The sequence below is a fragment of the Phyllobates terribilis genome, unplaced genomic scaffold, assembly GCF_046119375.1.
Source record: "Phyllobates terribilis strain yellow unplaced genomic scaffold, ASM4611937v1 Scaffold_1__5_contigs__length_1240528914, whole genome shotgun sequence".
NCBI lineage: Eukaryota > Metazoa > Chordata > Amphibia > Anura > Dendrobatidae > Phyllobates > Phyllobates terribilis.
Genome location: NW_027362761.1, coordinates 532,131,580 through 532,148,972, shown reverse-complemented (window position 1 = coordinate 532,148,972; position 17,393 = coordinate 532,131,580). Strand labels below are relative to the sequence as shown.

At 42.4% G+C, this 17,393-nt stretch overlaps 1 protein-coding gene across 1 annotated transcript in view; it reads left to right on the top strand.

The window, feature by feature from the left end:
- The window catches only part of LOC141268469 (chondroitin sulfate proteoglycan 4-like), a 43,803-nt gene extending 27,199 nt beyond the window's left edge, over positions 1-16,604 (top strand). The window contains exons 6-10 of the mRNA XM_073680328.1: positions 6,449-6,647; positions 11,709-11,840; positions 12,237-12,409; positions 13,731-13,914; positions 14,000-16,604. Of these exons, the coding sequence (XP_073536429.1) occupies positions 6,449-6,647; positions 11,709-11,840; positions 12,237-12,409; positions 13,731-13,914; positions 14,000-16,047 (2,736 nt within the window). The 3' untranslated portion in view covers positions 16,048-16,604. The remainder of the gene's footprint in view (positions 1-6,448; positions 6,648-11,708; positions 11,841-12,236; positions 12,410-13,730; positions 13,915-13,999) is intronic.
- Positions 16,605-17,393: the final 789 nt, after the last annotated feature.

Here is a 17,393-nt window from a genome sequence, read left to right as displayed (position 1 = left end):
CCGTCCTGGATTTAAAAGACGCTTATTATCACGTCCCGATACACAAAGACTACCGGAAGTTCCTCAGAGTAGCAGTCTCCATGGGGGGAGTGGTCAGGCACTATCAATATACGGTCCTCCCTTTCGGCATCGCCATAGCCCCAAGGGTTTTCACCAAGATTGTGGCAGAGGTAATCGCTCATCTAAGGGAACAGAATACCCTGGTCGTCCCATACCTAGACGACTTCCTTGTAATAGGCTGCTCCTCCCTAGATTGCAAATCCCATCTAGGGAAAGTCATGGATTCTTTGACTCGTTTAGGATGGCTTTTGAATCTGGAGAAATCCAAAATAGTACCATGCCAGATACAGGAATACCTTGGCATGGTGCTGGATTCGAAAAGACAGAAGTGTCGTCTCCCCACAGAGAAAATTTGCAAAATCATGGGCCAGATGTCCCGGGCAAAGTCCCACCCATCCATGTCCCTACGGAAAGCCATGTCCCATCTGGGTTCCCTGACAGCATGTTTCCCGGCCGTCCAGTGGGCCCAAATTCATACCAGGACCCTACAGTGGGAAATTCTGAAGGCAGAAAAATCCCTAAAAGGGCATTTAGAAGGGCAGTTAACGCTGTCTGCAGAAACCACACTTTCCCTAGAGTGGTGGGGGAACGTAGACAATTTAGGCCGGGGGATTCCTTGGACTATCCCGACACCTCAAATCCTGACCACAGATGCAAGTCCTGGGGGTTGGGGAGCTCACCTCAACAATCTTGTAGCTCAGGGGGTCTAGTCAGAGAGCCAAAAACTAATGTCCTCAAACATGAAGGAGCTCCTAGCGGTAGAGCGGGCCCTCCGGGAATTCAGGCATACACTACAAAGACATCACGTGAGGGTCTTTTCAGTCAATCAAGTAGTAGTCGCGTACCTGAACCACCAGGGGGGTACACGGTCCCAGTCCCTAATGCGAACGACAGAGGTCATCTTTCGCTTAGCCAAGGAGAACTTACAATCCCTATCCACTCTACACATAAAAGGAATAGAAAATCGTACCGCAGACTTTCTGAGTCGGACACAGCTGAAACAGGGCGAGTGGGAATTAAGTCACTCAGTTTTTCGACAAATTGTACAAATGTGGGGCCGGCCCTCCATAGATCTGTTCGCCAACAATCGCAACAAGAAAACACACTCTTTTTGCTCCCTAGATCCCAGGGGGAATCCCGTAGCCGTGGATGCCTTCATGATCCCATGGAAATACCCTCTAGCCTACGCTTTTCCTCCGACTTCTCTGATTCCGGCCGTTCTGAGGAAAATCAGGGAAGAGAAAGCAAGGGTAATCCTGATAGCCCCCTTTTGGCCAAAAAGAGCATGGTTTCCATGGCTGAGGAGATTATCAATCTCCGACCCATGGGTCCTTCCAGAGCTTCCGGACCTTCTTTCTCAAGGTCCGGTTCTCCATCCTCGGGCGTCAAGCTTACACTTGACAGCCTGGAATTTGAGAGGGCTCTTCTGAAAGACAAAGGTTTCTCCCCAAATCTTGTCACCACACTACTTCAAAGTATAAAACCAGTGACCACCAAACTATATGGGAAAACCTGGAAGAAGTTCCTTGCAGTCTCAGGTTCCAGGTGGGACGGGGAGGTTCCTTTGACAGCTATCCTGGAATTTTTACAGAGGGGTCTAGAGCAGGGTCTGGCCACAAGTACCCTAAAAGTTCAAGTCGCAGCCCTGGGAGCACTCTACACTGTTGATCTAGCTAGGGATAGATGGGTATCTAGATTTATTAAAGCATCAGCTAGGTCCAGACCCATCCCATCCCGAAATACTACACCGTGGGATTTAAACTTGGTCCTTTCAGCAATAACGGAGGCCCGTTTTGAACCTCTGTCGGAAGCGTCCCTAAAAATTCTGTCCTTAAAAACAGCACTCCTGGTAGCTCTCACATCCGCACGTAGGGTTAGTGACATTCAGGCCCTATCGGCAGGCCCCTCCTTCACACAAATCTCGGAGGATAGGGTTACTCTGAGAACCGACCCGGCCTATCTAACGAAAGTGGCATCAAGATTTCACAGGTCCCAGGAAATCACCCTCCCTTCTTTCTGCCCTAACCCTAGGAACACGAAAGAGAAGGTCTTACATACACTAGATGTCAGAAGGTGTCTAATCCGATATCTAGAGGCAACACAGGAGTGTAGGCAGGATAGCTCTCTCTTTGTTTGCTTTCAGGGCCCTTGTAAGGGGAAAAAAGCTTCTAAGGGCACGCTGGCCAGATGGATAAGGGAGGCCATCACACTGTCATACTCCTCACGTGGAGAAGCTGCCACGGAGAGACTGAAGGCCCACTCAACAAGAGCGGTGGCGGCCTCCTGGGCGGAGAAGGCCGGTGCTACGATAGAGCAGATATGTAGAGCGGCAACCTGGTCTTCCCCCTCTACCTTCTTTAATCACTACCGGCTAGACTTAACCTCTTCTTCGGACCTTTCTTTTGGGAGAAGGGTTCTGGAAGCTGTGGTCCCCCCCCCCCTAATGAGTCACTTCTCTGCAACTCTCTCCGTGGTGCCGTCATGGGGGAAAGAGAAAGACGTAGTTACTTACCGGTAACGGGATTTCTCAGAGCCCATGACGGCACCCGTACATTCCCTCCCTTCACGTGTGGGTGCGCACACTTATTAGTTACTTATTGTAGCCACGAGTTCTTAATTTGTAAAATTTCGTGTTACTAACCTGGTGGTCCTCTCATGCTCTGTAAACAACTGATGCGGGAGAGAGATACCGCCCTTTTATCTGTAGGTTTCCTACAGAGCTGCAACGTTACTGGAGTATCAAAAAGCACAAGGTGTGCGATACTCAGGGACATGGCCAAGGTAAGGAAGGCTGAAAAATGACCACATTTGAACAAGAAACATAAGATAAAACGTCAAGAATGGGACAAGAAATATCTTAAGACTGATTTTTCAAAGGTTTTATGGACTGATGAAATGAGAGTGACTCTTGATGGGCCAGATGGATGGGCCAGAGGCCGGATCTGTAAAGGGCAGAGAGCTCCACTTGGACTCAGATGCCAGCAAGGTGGAGGTGGGGTACTGTTTTGGGCTGGTATCATCAAAGATGAACTTGTGGGACCTTTTAGGGTTGAGGATGGAGTGAAGCTCAACTCCCAGACCTACTTCCAGTTTCTGGAAGACAACTTCTTCAAGCAGTGGTACAGGAAGAAGTTGGTATCGTTCAAGAAAAACATGATTTTCATGCAGGACAATGCTCCATCACATGCATCCAACTACTCCACAGCGTGGCTGGCCAGTAAAGGTCTAAAAGAAGAAAAAATAATGATATGGCCCCCATGTTCACCTGATCTGAACCCCATAGAGAACCTGTGGTCCATCATAAAATGTGAGATCTACAGGGAAGGAAAACAGTACACCTCTCGGAACAGTGTCTGGGAGGCTGTGGTGGCTGCTGCACGCAATGTTGATCGAAAATAAATCAAGCAACTGACAGAATCTATGGTTGGAAGGCTGCTGAGTGTCATCATAAAGAAAGGTGGCTATATTGATCACTAATTTTTTTTGTTTTTGTTTTTGCATTTCTAAATTTTGTGCACTGATATTGGTTTACCTGGTGAAAATAAACAAGTGAGATGGGATTATATTTGGTTTTTATTAAGTTGCCTAATAATTCTGCACAGTAATAGTTACCTGCACAAACAGATATCCTCCTAAGATAGCCAAATCGAAAAAAAAACCCACTCCAACTTCCAAAAATATTAAGCTTGGATATTTATGAGTCTTTTGGGTTGATTGAGAACATAGTTGTTGATCAATAATAAAAATAATCCTCTAAAATACAACTTGCCTAATAATTCTGCACACAGTGTTTATGGGATTTGGAAAGTTCGTGACGCCACCTGTGGAATGCAGCTAAGGGGTGCCACCGCTGCGGAGCAGTCCTCTGAGGCAGATGGTAGGGCAGCTTGTGATGGAATGGCTCCCCACAGGTGGAGCGGGCCTCAGGGCAGCATGGGGTGTACTGGATGGTGGTGCAGGGGAGAGATGGCAGGACGATCCCAGAGGAAAGACGGACACTCACACGGGGGTAAGCTTCAGTACCTTTACTGGTGATGCTGCAGGCACGGTCCAGGGTACTCCAGGTGAAGGGCGCTTCCCCAGTGAGTGGGTATAGGGCCTCCTGATCCGTTGCTTTCTTCTCTAAGCTTCTGACCTGCCTGGAGCTAGGCCTAGCTTGGTTACAGTCTCACTTTGCACCTGCTGACCTGGTGGTAGGGCCTTCACTTTGGAGATCACTCTCCCTGGACGCTGGGACCTCCGTGACTCCTAGCCCTGGTACTGTAGCCAGCGTTTGGTGAACCTGGGACCTGTAGTCCTCCGGTGGTTCCTACGGAGTATAAATGTCCCTGTAGGCGCGGACCCGGTGTCCGGTATATATCGGGGCGAGCCTGGTATGCTCCTCTGCCCTATTGCTACTTCTTCCTTCTCCTCTCGCCTTCGGCCCACTCAAGGCCCTCGCTAAGCCTTCACACGTGCTGTAGGCCTTGGCTCGACTAAGCACAGCAGCCAGCTTGCTGCTCTCTAAGCGTCAGCACGCTCTCTGCTCAACTCTGAGCTGTGTTCCTCTCTGTCTCTGAACACTGATCTCAGCTGCCTGGCTTCACCCTCCCTATATATGTCCCTAACGGGCTCCCTCTGCTTGTCTGAGGTGGTAGGGTGGAGGTGTGTGAATGTGTGAGGGCCTCTTGTGGAGAAGTCCATCCATGCACCCTTCTGGGTTCTGTGGCACCAGTGCGTAGCAGGGCGCCACATTTACCTGGGCAGGAAAAATGAAAATTGTATCTACAGAATAGGAGGAATAGAACTAAGCGACATCACATGTGAAAAAGACTTGGGTATACTAATAGATCACAGACTGCACATGAGTCAACAGTGTGATGCAGCTGCAAAAAAGGCAAACACAGTTCTAGGATGAATCAAGAGAAGTATAGTCTAGATCACGTGAAGTAATTATCCCCCCCCCCCTACTCCTCCTTGATCAGACCTCATCTGGAATACTGTGTCCAGTTTTGGGCACCACATTTTAAAAAAGAAATCGAAAAACTGTAACAAGTTCTGAGAAGAGCGACCAGGATGGTGAGCGAACTGCAAACTATGTCCTTCGAGGAACGGTTAAAGGATCTGGGAATGCAAAATAGAAGTCTAAGAGGAGACTTAATAGCTGTGTACAAATATCTGAAGGGCTGTCACAGTGTAGAGGGATCATCCTTATTCTCATTTACATATGGAAACACGAGAAGCAATGGAATGAAACTGAAAGGGAGAAGATACAGAGAGGTTGTGAGTTCTCCTTCAATGGAAGTCTTCACACAGAGGCTGGACAGACATCTGTCTGTGATGGTTTGGTGAATCCTGCATTGAGCAGGGGGTTGGACACGATGACCCTGGAGGTCCCTTCCAACTCTAACACTCTGATATCAGCCGCATTTCACCAATATACTGAGAAATTATTTGCGGCCTAAGTGGTCATTATGTCTAAAGCATTATGTCTACTATTGCCTAATTTTGGAGTTGTTCCCGCTCCCCACAGAGTAGGTGCCAGCTGTGTTATACAGCCAGTACTTGTCTCTTGCAGGCTGGGCTTTTTAGAAGACTTTGATTTTTATTATATTTTACAATTCTGTATACTAACGTATTGCAATGTATAGTACAAACGATTTAAGGTAAAATGTATATTATTATTATATTATTTTATTGCATAATAGATACATACAATAAAAAGATTGGATATATTCAAAGGTGGTATCAATAAAAAATTCAGCTCGCCCTACGAAAAACAGGCTTTAGTATAGCTCCATCAACAGAAACATAATAAACTTATTGGTTTTGGAAGATGGTAACACAAACCAATATTATTTTAAACCACTAAAACATACAAAACAACTCAAGTTTGGAATTGCTTTATGGTTATGTGCAAATGGAGTCTATTTGCTGAGATTTCGGAGTAGAAACTCAAAGTATTTGAGGAGTTTTGAAAATTTGGTGGAGCTCAATTTCTGCTCCAAGAACTCTTCAAAAAACTCTGTGCGCATAGCCCAGTAGTAGTAACCTGAAGAATAATGTTTCCAGGTCATTTTTACTGCACTATGAATGTCCTAAAATCAAAACCCAAAAAACAGTGGGGGAATTGTTTTTTTTCCCATTTTTTGTGGTAAAATAAATGGTGTCATTCAAAACTACAACTTGTCCTGCAAAAAGCAAGTCCTCATATAACTATGTCATCAAAAAATAAAGGTATGACTCTTGTAAGAAAAGGTGGAAGAAAAATTTAAAACTCAAAAACGAAGCTCTCCTGTTACCACAGAAGCATATACTTGGGTTAAAACAATGTACGTTTTGGCAGTGTACTCTTTTCCTATAAATATTGAGTGCATAAGAAGTGAGACTTGCTTATTCTGTCTTCTAGGTGTGGGTTGGCTCAGTGACTGAAGTGACAACCAATGATCTATCTGCTGAAGATAAGGACTCCTCCCCTGAGGAGCTTGTTTTCTCCATTACACCACCAAGCAATGGTCATCTAGCCCTCAAATCTCATCCGGATGAAAGCATTCTGAATTTTACCCAGCAACACATAAGTGATGGTCACTTGGTGTTTGTGCACAGTGGTAAGTCATTATGGTGTTTAGATGTCCATATCTCTTTCTTTTTTAACAAAGACTTTTAGCCAGGCGGTCTGTTAGGTTTTACCCCTTAGCACAATGTAATAGGTCCTCGTCTGTCAACAGGGCACAGTGCATATTGAGACACTTAGAAGTGCATCTCACTAAATTAGAATATCATCAAAAAGTTAATTTATTTCAGTTCTTAAATACAAAAAGTGAAACTCCTATATTATATAGAGTCACTACAAACAGAGTGATCTATTTCAAGTGTTCATTTCTGTTAATGTTGATGATTATGGCTTACAGTCAATGGAAACACAAAAGTCATTATCTCAGTAAAGTAGAATACTTTATAACAACAGCTTTAAAAATGTTTTTACAATCCGAAATGTATGTTCAGTAAATGCACTCAATACTTGGCCGGGGATCCTTTTGCATCAATTACTGCGTCAATGCGGTGTGGCATCGAGGCGATCAGCCTGTGGCACTGCTGAGGTGTTATGGAGTCCCAGGTTGCTTTGAACCAAGCAATGTGAACTGAGGTCTAAGATGGTACACATGCAAGAAATAAGAGCATGTTCACACTAGCAAAAAGATACAAAACCTACAAAAGACAAAAAATATATCAAATACCCTACCATCATTATATATAAATGTAAAGCAAAGTTGCATATGAAATATAGGGTACTTAGTGAACTATTTTTGATCAAAAGAAGTATACAAGCCGTCCCACCAGCGACAAGGTGACCCTAATTGGGACGGTCCTACACTGTCTATATTAAAAACCTTACTGTATATCAAAGTTGAAGTAATGCATATAAAAGGGTAGACAAATAGAACCGGGTCCCAAAATCAGACCACCTAAGCCCGTGGTAAGCTACATACAGTGGTGGCCAAAAGTATTGGCACCCCTGCAATTCTGTCAGATAATACTCAGTTTCTTCCTGAAAATGATTGCAATCACAAATTCTTTGGTATTATTATCTTCATTTAATTTGCTTGCAAGGAAAAAACACAAAAGAGAATGAAGCAAAAATCAAATCATTGATCATTTCACACAAAACTCCAAAAATGGGCCAGACAAAAGTATTGGCACCCTCAACCTAATACTTAATTGCACAACCTTTAGCCAAAATAACTGCGAACAACCGCTTCCAGTAACCATCAATGAGTTTCTTACAATGCACTGCTGGAATTGTAGACCATTCTTCTTTGGCAAACTGCTCCAGGTCCCTGATATTTGAAGGGTGCCTTCTCCAAACTGCCATTTTGAGATCTCTCCACAGGTGTTCTATGGGATTCAGGTCTGGACTCATTGCTGGCCACCTTAGAAGTCTCCAGTGCTTTCTCTCAAACCATTTTATAGTGCTTTTGGCAGTGTGTTTTGGGTCATTGTCCTGCTGGAAGACCCATGACCTCTGAGGGAGACCCAGCTTTCTCACACTGGGCCCTACATTATGCTGCAAAATTTGTTGGTAGTCTTCAGACTTCATAATGCCATGCACACGGTCAAGCAGTCCAGTGCCAGAGGCAGCAAAGCAACCCCAAAACATCAGGGAACCTCCGCCATGTTTGACTGTAGGGACCGTGTTCTTTTCTTTGAATGCCTCTTTTTTTTTCCTGTACTCTCTATGTTGATGCTTTTTCCCAAAAAGCTCTACTTTTGTCTCATCTGACCAGAGAACATTCTTCCAAAACGTTCTAGGCTTTCTTAGGTAAGTTTTGGCAAACTCCAGCCTGGCTTTTTTATGTCTCGGGGTAAGAAGTGGGGTCTTCCTGGGTATCCTACCATACAGTCCCTTTTCATTCAGACGCCGACGGATAGTACGGGTTGACACTGTTGTACCCTCGGACTGCATGGCAGCTTGAACTTGTTTGGATGTTAGTCGAGGTTCTTTATCCACCATCCGCACAATCTTGCGTTGAAATCTCTCGTCAATTTTTCTTTTCCGTCCACATCTAGGGAGGTTAGCCACAGTGCCATGGGCTTTAAACTTCTTGATGACACTGCGCACGGAAGACACAGGAACATTCAGGTCTTTGGAGATGGACTTGTAGCCTTGAGATTGCTCATGCTTCCTCACAATTTGGTTTCTCAAGTCCTCAGACAGTTCTTTGGTCTTCTTTCTTTTCTCCATGCTCAATGTGGTACACACAAGGACACAGGACAGAGGTTGAGTCAACTTTAATCCATGTTAACTGGCTGCAAGTGTGATTTAGTTATTGCCAACACTTGTTAGGTGCCACAGGTAAGTTACAGGTGCTGTTAATTACACGAATTAGAGAAGCATCACATGATTTTTCAAACAGTGTCAATACTTTTGTCCACCCCCTTTTTTAGGTTTGGTGTGGAATTGTATCCAATTTGGCTTTAGGACAATTCTTTTTGTGTTTTTTCATTGAAGACAAATTAAATGAAGATAATAATACCAAAAAATTTGTGATTGCAATCATTTTCAGGAATAAACTGAGTATTATCTTACAGAATTGTAGGGGTGCCAATACTTTTGGCCACCACTGTATATACTGACCAGCTCAACAAGGGGGATGCCACACCCCTAATTTGCACAGAATGCAAACAAGACAGAAAACCAAGCAATGTGAACTGAGGTCTAAGATGGTACACATGCAAGAAATAAGAGCATGTTCACACTAGCAAAAAGATACAAAACCTACAAAAGACAAAAAATATATCACATACCCTACCATCATTATATATAAATGTAAAGCAAAGTTGCATATGAAATATAGGGTACTTAGTGAACTATTTTTGATCAAAAAAAGTATACAAGCCGTCCCACCAGCGACAAGGTCACCCTAATTTGATAGCAGCCTTCAGCTCGTCTGCATTGTCGGTCTGGTGTCTCATCTTCCTCTTGACAATACCCCATAGATTCTCTATAATAGATTCTCTATGGGGTTAAGATCAGGCGAGTTTGCTGTCCAATCAAGCACAGTGATACTGTTGTGTGTAAACCAGGTATTGGTACTTTTGGCAGTGTGGACAGGTGCCTAGTCCTGCTGGAGAATGAAATTTCCATCTCCAAAAAGCTTGTCAGCAGAGGGAAGCATGAAGTGCTCTAAAATTTCCTGGTAGACGGCTGCGCTGACTATGGTCTTGATGAAACACAGTGGACCTAAGCCACCAGATGACATGGCTCCCCAAACGATCGCTGATTGTGGAGACTTCACATTAGACCTCCAGCAGCTTGGATTGTGGCCTCTCCACTCTTCCTCCAGACTCTGGGACCTTGATTTCCAAATGAAAATTGGAACTCTGGGACCTTGCGGAGTGTGTCAATGACTGCCTTCTGGACATCTGTCAAGTCAGCAGTCTTCCCCATGATTGTGGAGCCTACTAAAACAGACTAAGGGACCTTTTAAAACACTTAGGAAGCCTTTGCGGGTGCTTTTTGTTAATTATTTTAATTTACTGAGATAATGACTTTTGTGTTTTCATTGGCTGTAAGCCATAATCATCAACATTAACAGAAATAAACACTTGAAATAGATCACTCTGCTTGTAATGACTCTATATGATATGAGTTTCACTTTTTGTATTGAAGAACTGAAATAAATTAACTTTTTGATATTCTAATTTAGTGAGATGCACCTGTATTTGAGACAGTTATCATGAGTAACCATTTTAAAAGGACATCACAAGTATCACATATAAAAATAGTTTAACTCATCCTCAACTATAAGATGGACACATCATTATTGTCTTCTATGTAAATCAGTATTATTATGTAACCTTATAAAGCTTTGTAATATAAGTTATTAAGGGAAAGTGGAAACTACCTCTTCTCTGTAACTGGTCTATAACCATTTAATGAAAAATTGCATACACAAAACATGGAGGAGGGGGATGCAGCTGCAGATTCTCAAAGGCCGATTCATCATTGCTTTTTGCACTTTTTTTGTCTACTTTTGTGCAGGTTTGGAGCTTCAAGATATATTCGCCTGATTCATCTTTCGAGACTTTTCCAAACGTTGTACATTTTTTACACAAACAAAATCCAGTCCCCTCTCTAGAGTGATTTTTTTTTATGGAAATTTCGGGACATTTTTTGCGACATTTAATGGCACCTGACTTTTTTCGCACTAAAAAGTGGCAAATAAGGTTGAGGACAAAAATAATGATAATTTTTGACATTGCGCTAAATTAAAGTGCGCTATTTTGAAGAATTTGGCTCAAAAAAATAAAACATCTGCAAATACCACGAGCCAAAAAAGAAAAGTAACTTAAAACCGCAAATGATGAATCTGAGCCTGAGCGTTTTAGTAGAATGACACAAAGGGAATTGGCTGACAGCAGATTAGGAAGAGTCCGCATAGCAAATATGGAGAAGGAAGAAGTCTCCAAACACAAGAGTTATACAAAACATTTCAGTCTTTCCTACTTATAATATACTTCTGTAGCTGCTGAAAGAGTATTTGTGTGGGTTTTTTTTTTATTCTTATTTTTTTTATTTTTTTTTAATTGTACAGATAACTACCATTTAGTTAGCTAGTTACTATGTAGTATTTATCATGAGAATAATTGATGTGGATGGTGATTTATAAGTACACATTTGGACAGATTTACTAAAGCTACTTAACTTTTAGACAGTGCAAAGTTGGATTAGAAAGTCTTTAAAATGCGGCAAATTTCTCAAAGTGTTTCCTACCGGCTGATCTATCCGGTGCATCCTAAGACTGCCTGGTCGAATACTATGCCATGTGTTAGTTGGTTTACCTTGGCCCATAAAGTAAATTCTGTCCATTTTTGGCACGATATAGGCCACCCCTTTCTCCAACCATTGCCTACTTTTGTCTAAAATATATCTAGAGCACCTAATAAACCTAAATAAATGTAAAACTCCTAATAAATGTGGTGTAAAGCAAGAAAGACAGTGTTAGCACAGATTAATCTGCATTTTTGGTACTTGTAGCTTTGTGAATCGGCCCCAATGTTTTTATTTCAGTTAAATTTAATGTCGATTTGAAATTTGCCTTTATGGTCGGCCACAATTAGATACGGACAACCAATACATCGTGTTTTCTATTTTTGGTTTTCTTCAGGTTCCATGTCTGGAGGTCTCAACTTCCAAGTTACAGACGGTGTGAACTTCGCACCTAGGCAAATTTTCAGTATCACCGCAAGGACTCTTGTCATCAACATGGAAATGAATAAAGGGTTGGGTGTGTTTCCAGGTATGAGTTGGGCTGGAGAAGCCTGGAGCGTACGTTACTGACATAGTAGTGATAACATATTTAGTAAAGCTAGCCTACATTTTAATTTACTGTGCATCAAAAGCAGCAGACAACCCAGTAATATGAATGAGTCCTGCATAGAGAAGAGCGGATCAAACAAAATTCAAATTCACCTGTTTGCGCCTTTTTTTCCAGGGAATTTTTGATTTGTGGAGAAGTTATTTCTCTTCAAATTGAATGTCCCTTATTATGCTCTGTGGTCTCTCCAAATCCAGAAGCATAATAAATGTAATATATAAAAAGTTCTGATTCAGCAGTACGACCTGTATAGGTGACACATGATGCCTTTCTTGTTAGATACTGCCATTACTAAGGTAGTACAGTTTTTTTTTCCAGGCATAAGGAGAACAATTTCTTCAGATGTATTAAAAGCTGCAACCAACGATGAGAACAACCTACATAACCGTTCAATCATTTATGACATCACTACTTCTCCCAAACACGGGAAGATCTTAAGAATTGTTCAAGAAAATACTACAGAGGAGGTCTCCAGCTTCACCCAACTGATGGTGAGAAGCACCAAATATTTTACATTTTACCTGGGTGGGCTTGTAAATGTGCATTGTGTCCTTCTTCACCTTTTTATCTCAATGTCATTTTTAGTTCCGCAAATTGTCTCTTCAGAGAGGAAGAGGACTTGAACTCTAGTGCCACCTATTGGAAGTAGCAATCCTACAATACCCCGAAACTCTGTGTCTGCAAATTGCGATTTTGATTTGGCTTTTATCCGAAGTCATATTGCAAGGGTCGATATTGACTTGCAGGATCGCTGCTCCAATAGGTGGCGCTAGAGTTCAAGTTCTCTTCCTCTCTAAAGAGACCATTTGCATATTTAATTTCCCAGAGGAGCATGCAAGGTGTTTAAGCCTCCTCATACTGATTTGCCAGACCTGGCATGTCACTCTCCATAAAGAGAAAACATAACCCTTAGATTTTTAGGTCCAACACTCTGTATCCTAGTACACCTATACATATTAGTTTGTGATGTGTTTTTTCCTGATACAGAGCTCCAAATCCTTTGCATAGTCTATGACCGGAGTTGGCTCTGATCGCTGCTGATCAACCATTAAGCTGCCATGACAATCACAGACAACTGCATTTAAATGGAGCAATCGCGAACCGACTCCCATCGAGTCCTCATTGGGGCCTGCTGAAGGTCCTCCTGTGAAGCTCAGCCACAGGCTACATTGGAAACCATCATTTACACTATATACTGCAATAATCTGGTATTGTAGTATAAGATTTGTTGGCAGGCTAACTGTGCATTTACACCGCATGATTATCGTGCAGTGTAAACGGGCTGGCGATCACTCGAAGTACAAGCAGAACTCTCGTTCATTGGGTGTAAAAATGTTTTGGTTTACACAAAAGATTGTTCTCAGCAGCAAACTATCTTGTGCAACAAGGATCTGTGCTGCGGACAACCATGGCAGCCTATGTGCCTTGAATGACCTATCACTGATCGTTCTGTGCCCAACTGAAGCTGGGTCGTCCTGTGTAAACAGGTTTTTAAACCTGCTCCGATCGGCAAACATTTTTACTAGTCGGTGGTCATTTAACGTCATGCATCACGCACTGTAAATTGACCCTAAGGCTCTGTTCACATCAGAACCATCTGTAGGATGTAAGCAGAAATGAAGCTGTGTGAATGAGGCTTGTGGTTGGATCCTTCTGCCACATCAGTCTGGTTTCTCTGTGTGTATTGTTACAGGATGTCACCTCGATGTTTCTTTATGGGAATCTGCTCCAGGAAAGTGCTGGATTTCTATAGGATCTATAGCCTCTATATCTTGCTAACATTTTGGAACTTTGTGCTTTTGCCTTTTGCAGATCGATGATGGAGAAATTGTATATGAGCACACCGACACTGAAGCCTTGGTGTGGAGTGTGCAGGATTCCTTTACCTTCTCTGTGTCCTCTCCTCCAGCTGTTCTAGAAATGCAAGTGTTCCTGATCAGAGTATCCTACGAGATCAGTGATCCCAGTAGATCCACTCGCCTTATTGCCAATACAGGTCAGCAGGCCTTAAGAACAATGGCTTGTACTTGCACAATTTGCATGCGATATTACTGAGGTATTTCATTTCCCTTTATTACCAGGTGCCTCTGTTGTGGAAGGAGGAAAAGTGCAAATAGACAAGTCAAAGTTAGATGGCTCAAATCTTTTAGCCAGACTGCCAGAATCCCAGCGTCCCTTCTATGAAGTCTGGTTCCAGGTGACCTCTTTGCCAAAACATGGTGTCATCATAGTAGGAGACAGGAACATTACGAAAGAGAAGCCAAACTTCTCCCAATACATCATCAGTAAATTTGGTATCATGTATGTACACGATGGAGCAGAGTCGCCTACAGATGACTTCACTTTTGCCACCTGGTTAAATTTAAAAAGCAAATCGGCAGTGAAACCGGACATGGATGTGATAGAAGAGAGGTTCAATATTACCGTCATTCCGGTTAACGACCAAGTGCCTGAGCTTAAGACAAAGAGGCCGAATTTAATAGTGCTGCAAGGAAGAATGATTGCCTTGGGTCCTGAAAACCTAAACGTTGAAGATTTGGACAATCCTCCTGAAGATATAAAATACACCATTATCAGCGTGCCAAACAATGGCTACTTGACAAAATCGGACAATCTCAATGCTTCCGTCCAGGCTTTTACACAGGCAGATATCAATAATGGTGACTTGTGGTTTATACAAGATGGAAGTTCACATTCTGGAGTATTTTATTTCAGCGTGTCTGATGGGAAGCATAAACCACTTTATAAACTCTTTAACCTGGATGTCATACCCGTCTCCATTACACTGGTTAACAAAACCAATCTGATCCTTTTGCAAGGGCGAACCTTTTTGACCCTGTCAAATAGTAATCTGGCAGCATCAACAGATGGAAAGAGTACGACCATTACGTATCAAGTATCAGAGCCTCCTAGATTTGGCAACTTCATGCTTGATAGGAGACCTGTGACGAAGTTTGACCAAGTCGATATAGACTTGGAGAAAGTGACGTACCATATCGAAAATTTCACAGTGTTTGAAGATAGGTTTGAGGTATCGATCTTTACTTCTGAAACCAACCTCACCGGACATGAAGTCAACATCACAGTGCAACCGCTAGTAAATATTAGACCTAATCTGAAAATCCCTGCTCGCCTCATGTACACTATAAAGACAATGGATTTGGATGCTACTGAACTAGGAAACCTGACCAACAGTGACCCAGAATATCTAATACTTAATCCACCAATGTATGGAAAAATACAAAGAAAAACACTCAAAAAAGATCTGTATGCAGATACTGAGATGTTCAATCAAAGTGATATAGATACAGGACATATATCAATATATATTGACGCCAACGTCACAGACCAGGAAATGTTGAATGATTCCTTTGTTTTCATGCTTAAAGCTCATGGCGTGCCATCTGCTTGGGGTTATTTCACATATTCTGTTGTCCCTTATGAACCATTGATGGTAGAGTCTACTACCACTTCAGGAGCTTCTTCAGTCACATCCCACTCTCCATTTTATACCACTTTGGGTTACGAAAGACGGACCTCAAATCATTGGCTAAATAAAAACCTTACAGAAGTTCCTATCAAAAGATTTGGTAACCGCTATCGTTGGGGCAACCAAAAAATTGAGGAACCCATCCCATCTGCAGATGTAGGACTCGCCACCCCTTCCGTTAGAGATACTACTACCATTAAACTGATGGCAGTTACTCGAAAAGCTGAACTAAAGCAAACCAGTCCTCTCTCTATTATTATTCCACTGGTTGTCCTTGCCATCCTTCTGCTCGCTGTCATCCTCATCATCTGGTTCCTTCTTAGAAAACGGAAGGCAAAGAAGAAGGCTCCACCACACGTTAGAAGCCATTCCTATAGCATGGTGCCCCAGGTGTCCTCCTCATATACAGAGCGAAGTGTCACTGTACCAACAGTGACAGTAACCCCTCTACATAAAAACAATGACTACTGTTCTGTAAGCCCATTACTGCCGTCGAGACATGACCACTTACGTACAAACTCCGCTCCCTCCTTGGGAGTCGCTACTCAACAAAACTCTTGGCTACAGATGGATCCTGAAATGACTGAGCATTGTCGGAAGACGAATCCAACCCTTAAAACTAATCAGTACTGGGTATAGAGAGCTGTGCCTAGGTCCACATTTATTATATAGGAAACATATTTTATAAATATGTGTATTTTTGGTATCCACTGAAGTAATCACCAATCTATTTATTTTGCCTTCTCATATACTATGAAGATTTACTGTTATAGTGATTTCTTAAAGGCTAGAAACAGCTTTTGAAGCGAAAAAAAATATAATATATTTTTATTTCATACTTTGGAGTTAAAGGGGTTGTCTCATCTTTGAAAATAGATACAATTGCAAAGTGTTTTTAAAAATAATCAATTTTGCAATTATTAAAAATACTGTCTGTTCTCAAGAATTTAGGGATTTTTAATCATATTGTTTAAGGCTCATTTTGTAGGTTACTGGTCATGTTTGCAGTCTGTGCTGAGTTGGCCGGTCTCCTAGGCAAAGAGCATAGCGCTGCCCTGGATCCTGCTAGGTTTAGTGCCCTTGTGATGTATGGGAGAGCGCGCAGTTGGTCCAAATGTTCAGTCATAAAGCAGAGATGATTCAAAAAAGAGGAGTGAAGACCCTGCTCACAAGCTTACAATCTATGTGGAAATAGGGGCGACACAAAAGGTAAAAAGCCATCTTTTATAATAAATAGGGGTATTCAAGGAAATTGGCATCAACTAGCCATTAGCCAATATCTGTACATGTCCAGATACATAGTGTTACTCAGTGTATGGGGGATGTGAAAACAGATGATAGATGGGACCAGATTCTGATGAAAATTTAGGAAGCGAGAGCAGAGAGGTGAGATTATAGGCCAGTTTAAAAGAGGTGTATTTTTAGAACAAACTTTAGAACTACTGTATGAATAGTTCAAAAGTAACCAAATTGTCTGGGGTAGTGCAATCCAGAGAACTGGCGCAGCACAAGAGAAGTCCTGGAGATGAAAATGTGAAGTTTAGATTATAGAGATTGTTAGTCTTAGATGATAAGCAGAACAGAGCACATGTAGGGTGGTAGGTGGAGATGTAGGGTGTTTCAGAACTGTGGAGAGCTTTGTGGGTGAGAGTGATGTTTGTTTTGTACTCTGTAGCAGATAGGCAACCATTGAAATGACTGGTACAGAGTGGAGGTAGCAGTGTAGCGTCTGGTCAGAAATATGACCTTGCTACATTTAGAAAAAAAAGCCAAACATACGCACTTAGTACATACGTACACCTATACAGATATCTACAAAAGGAAGGTACACTAACTTTATACAGGCATGCTCACTTATGCACACTCATATCACATAAGGTCTCATGCTGATGTATGCGCTCGGACCGCAATGCCGCAGTCCGTGCATTGCAGTGCTTGCTTGGAACGTGTTGCACGGACGTCTGCATGAAACGTTAAATACATGC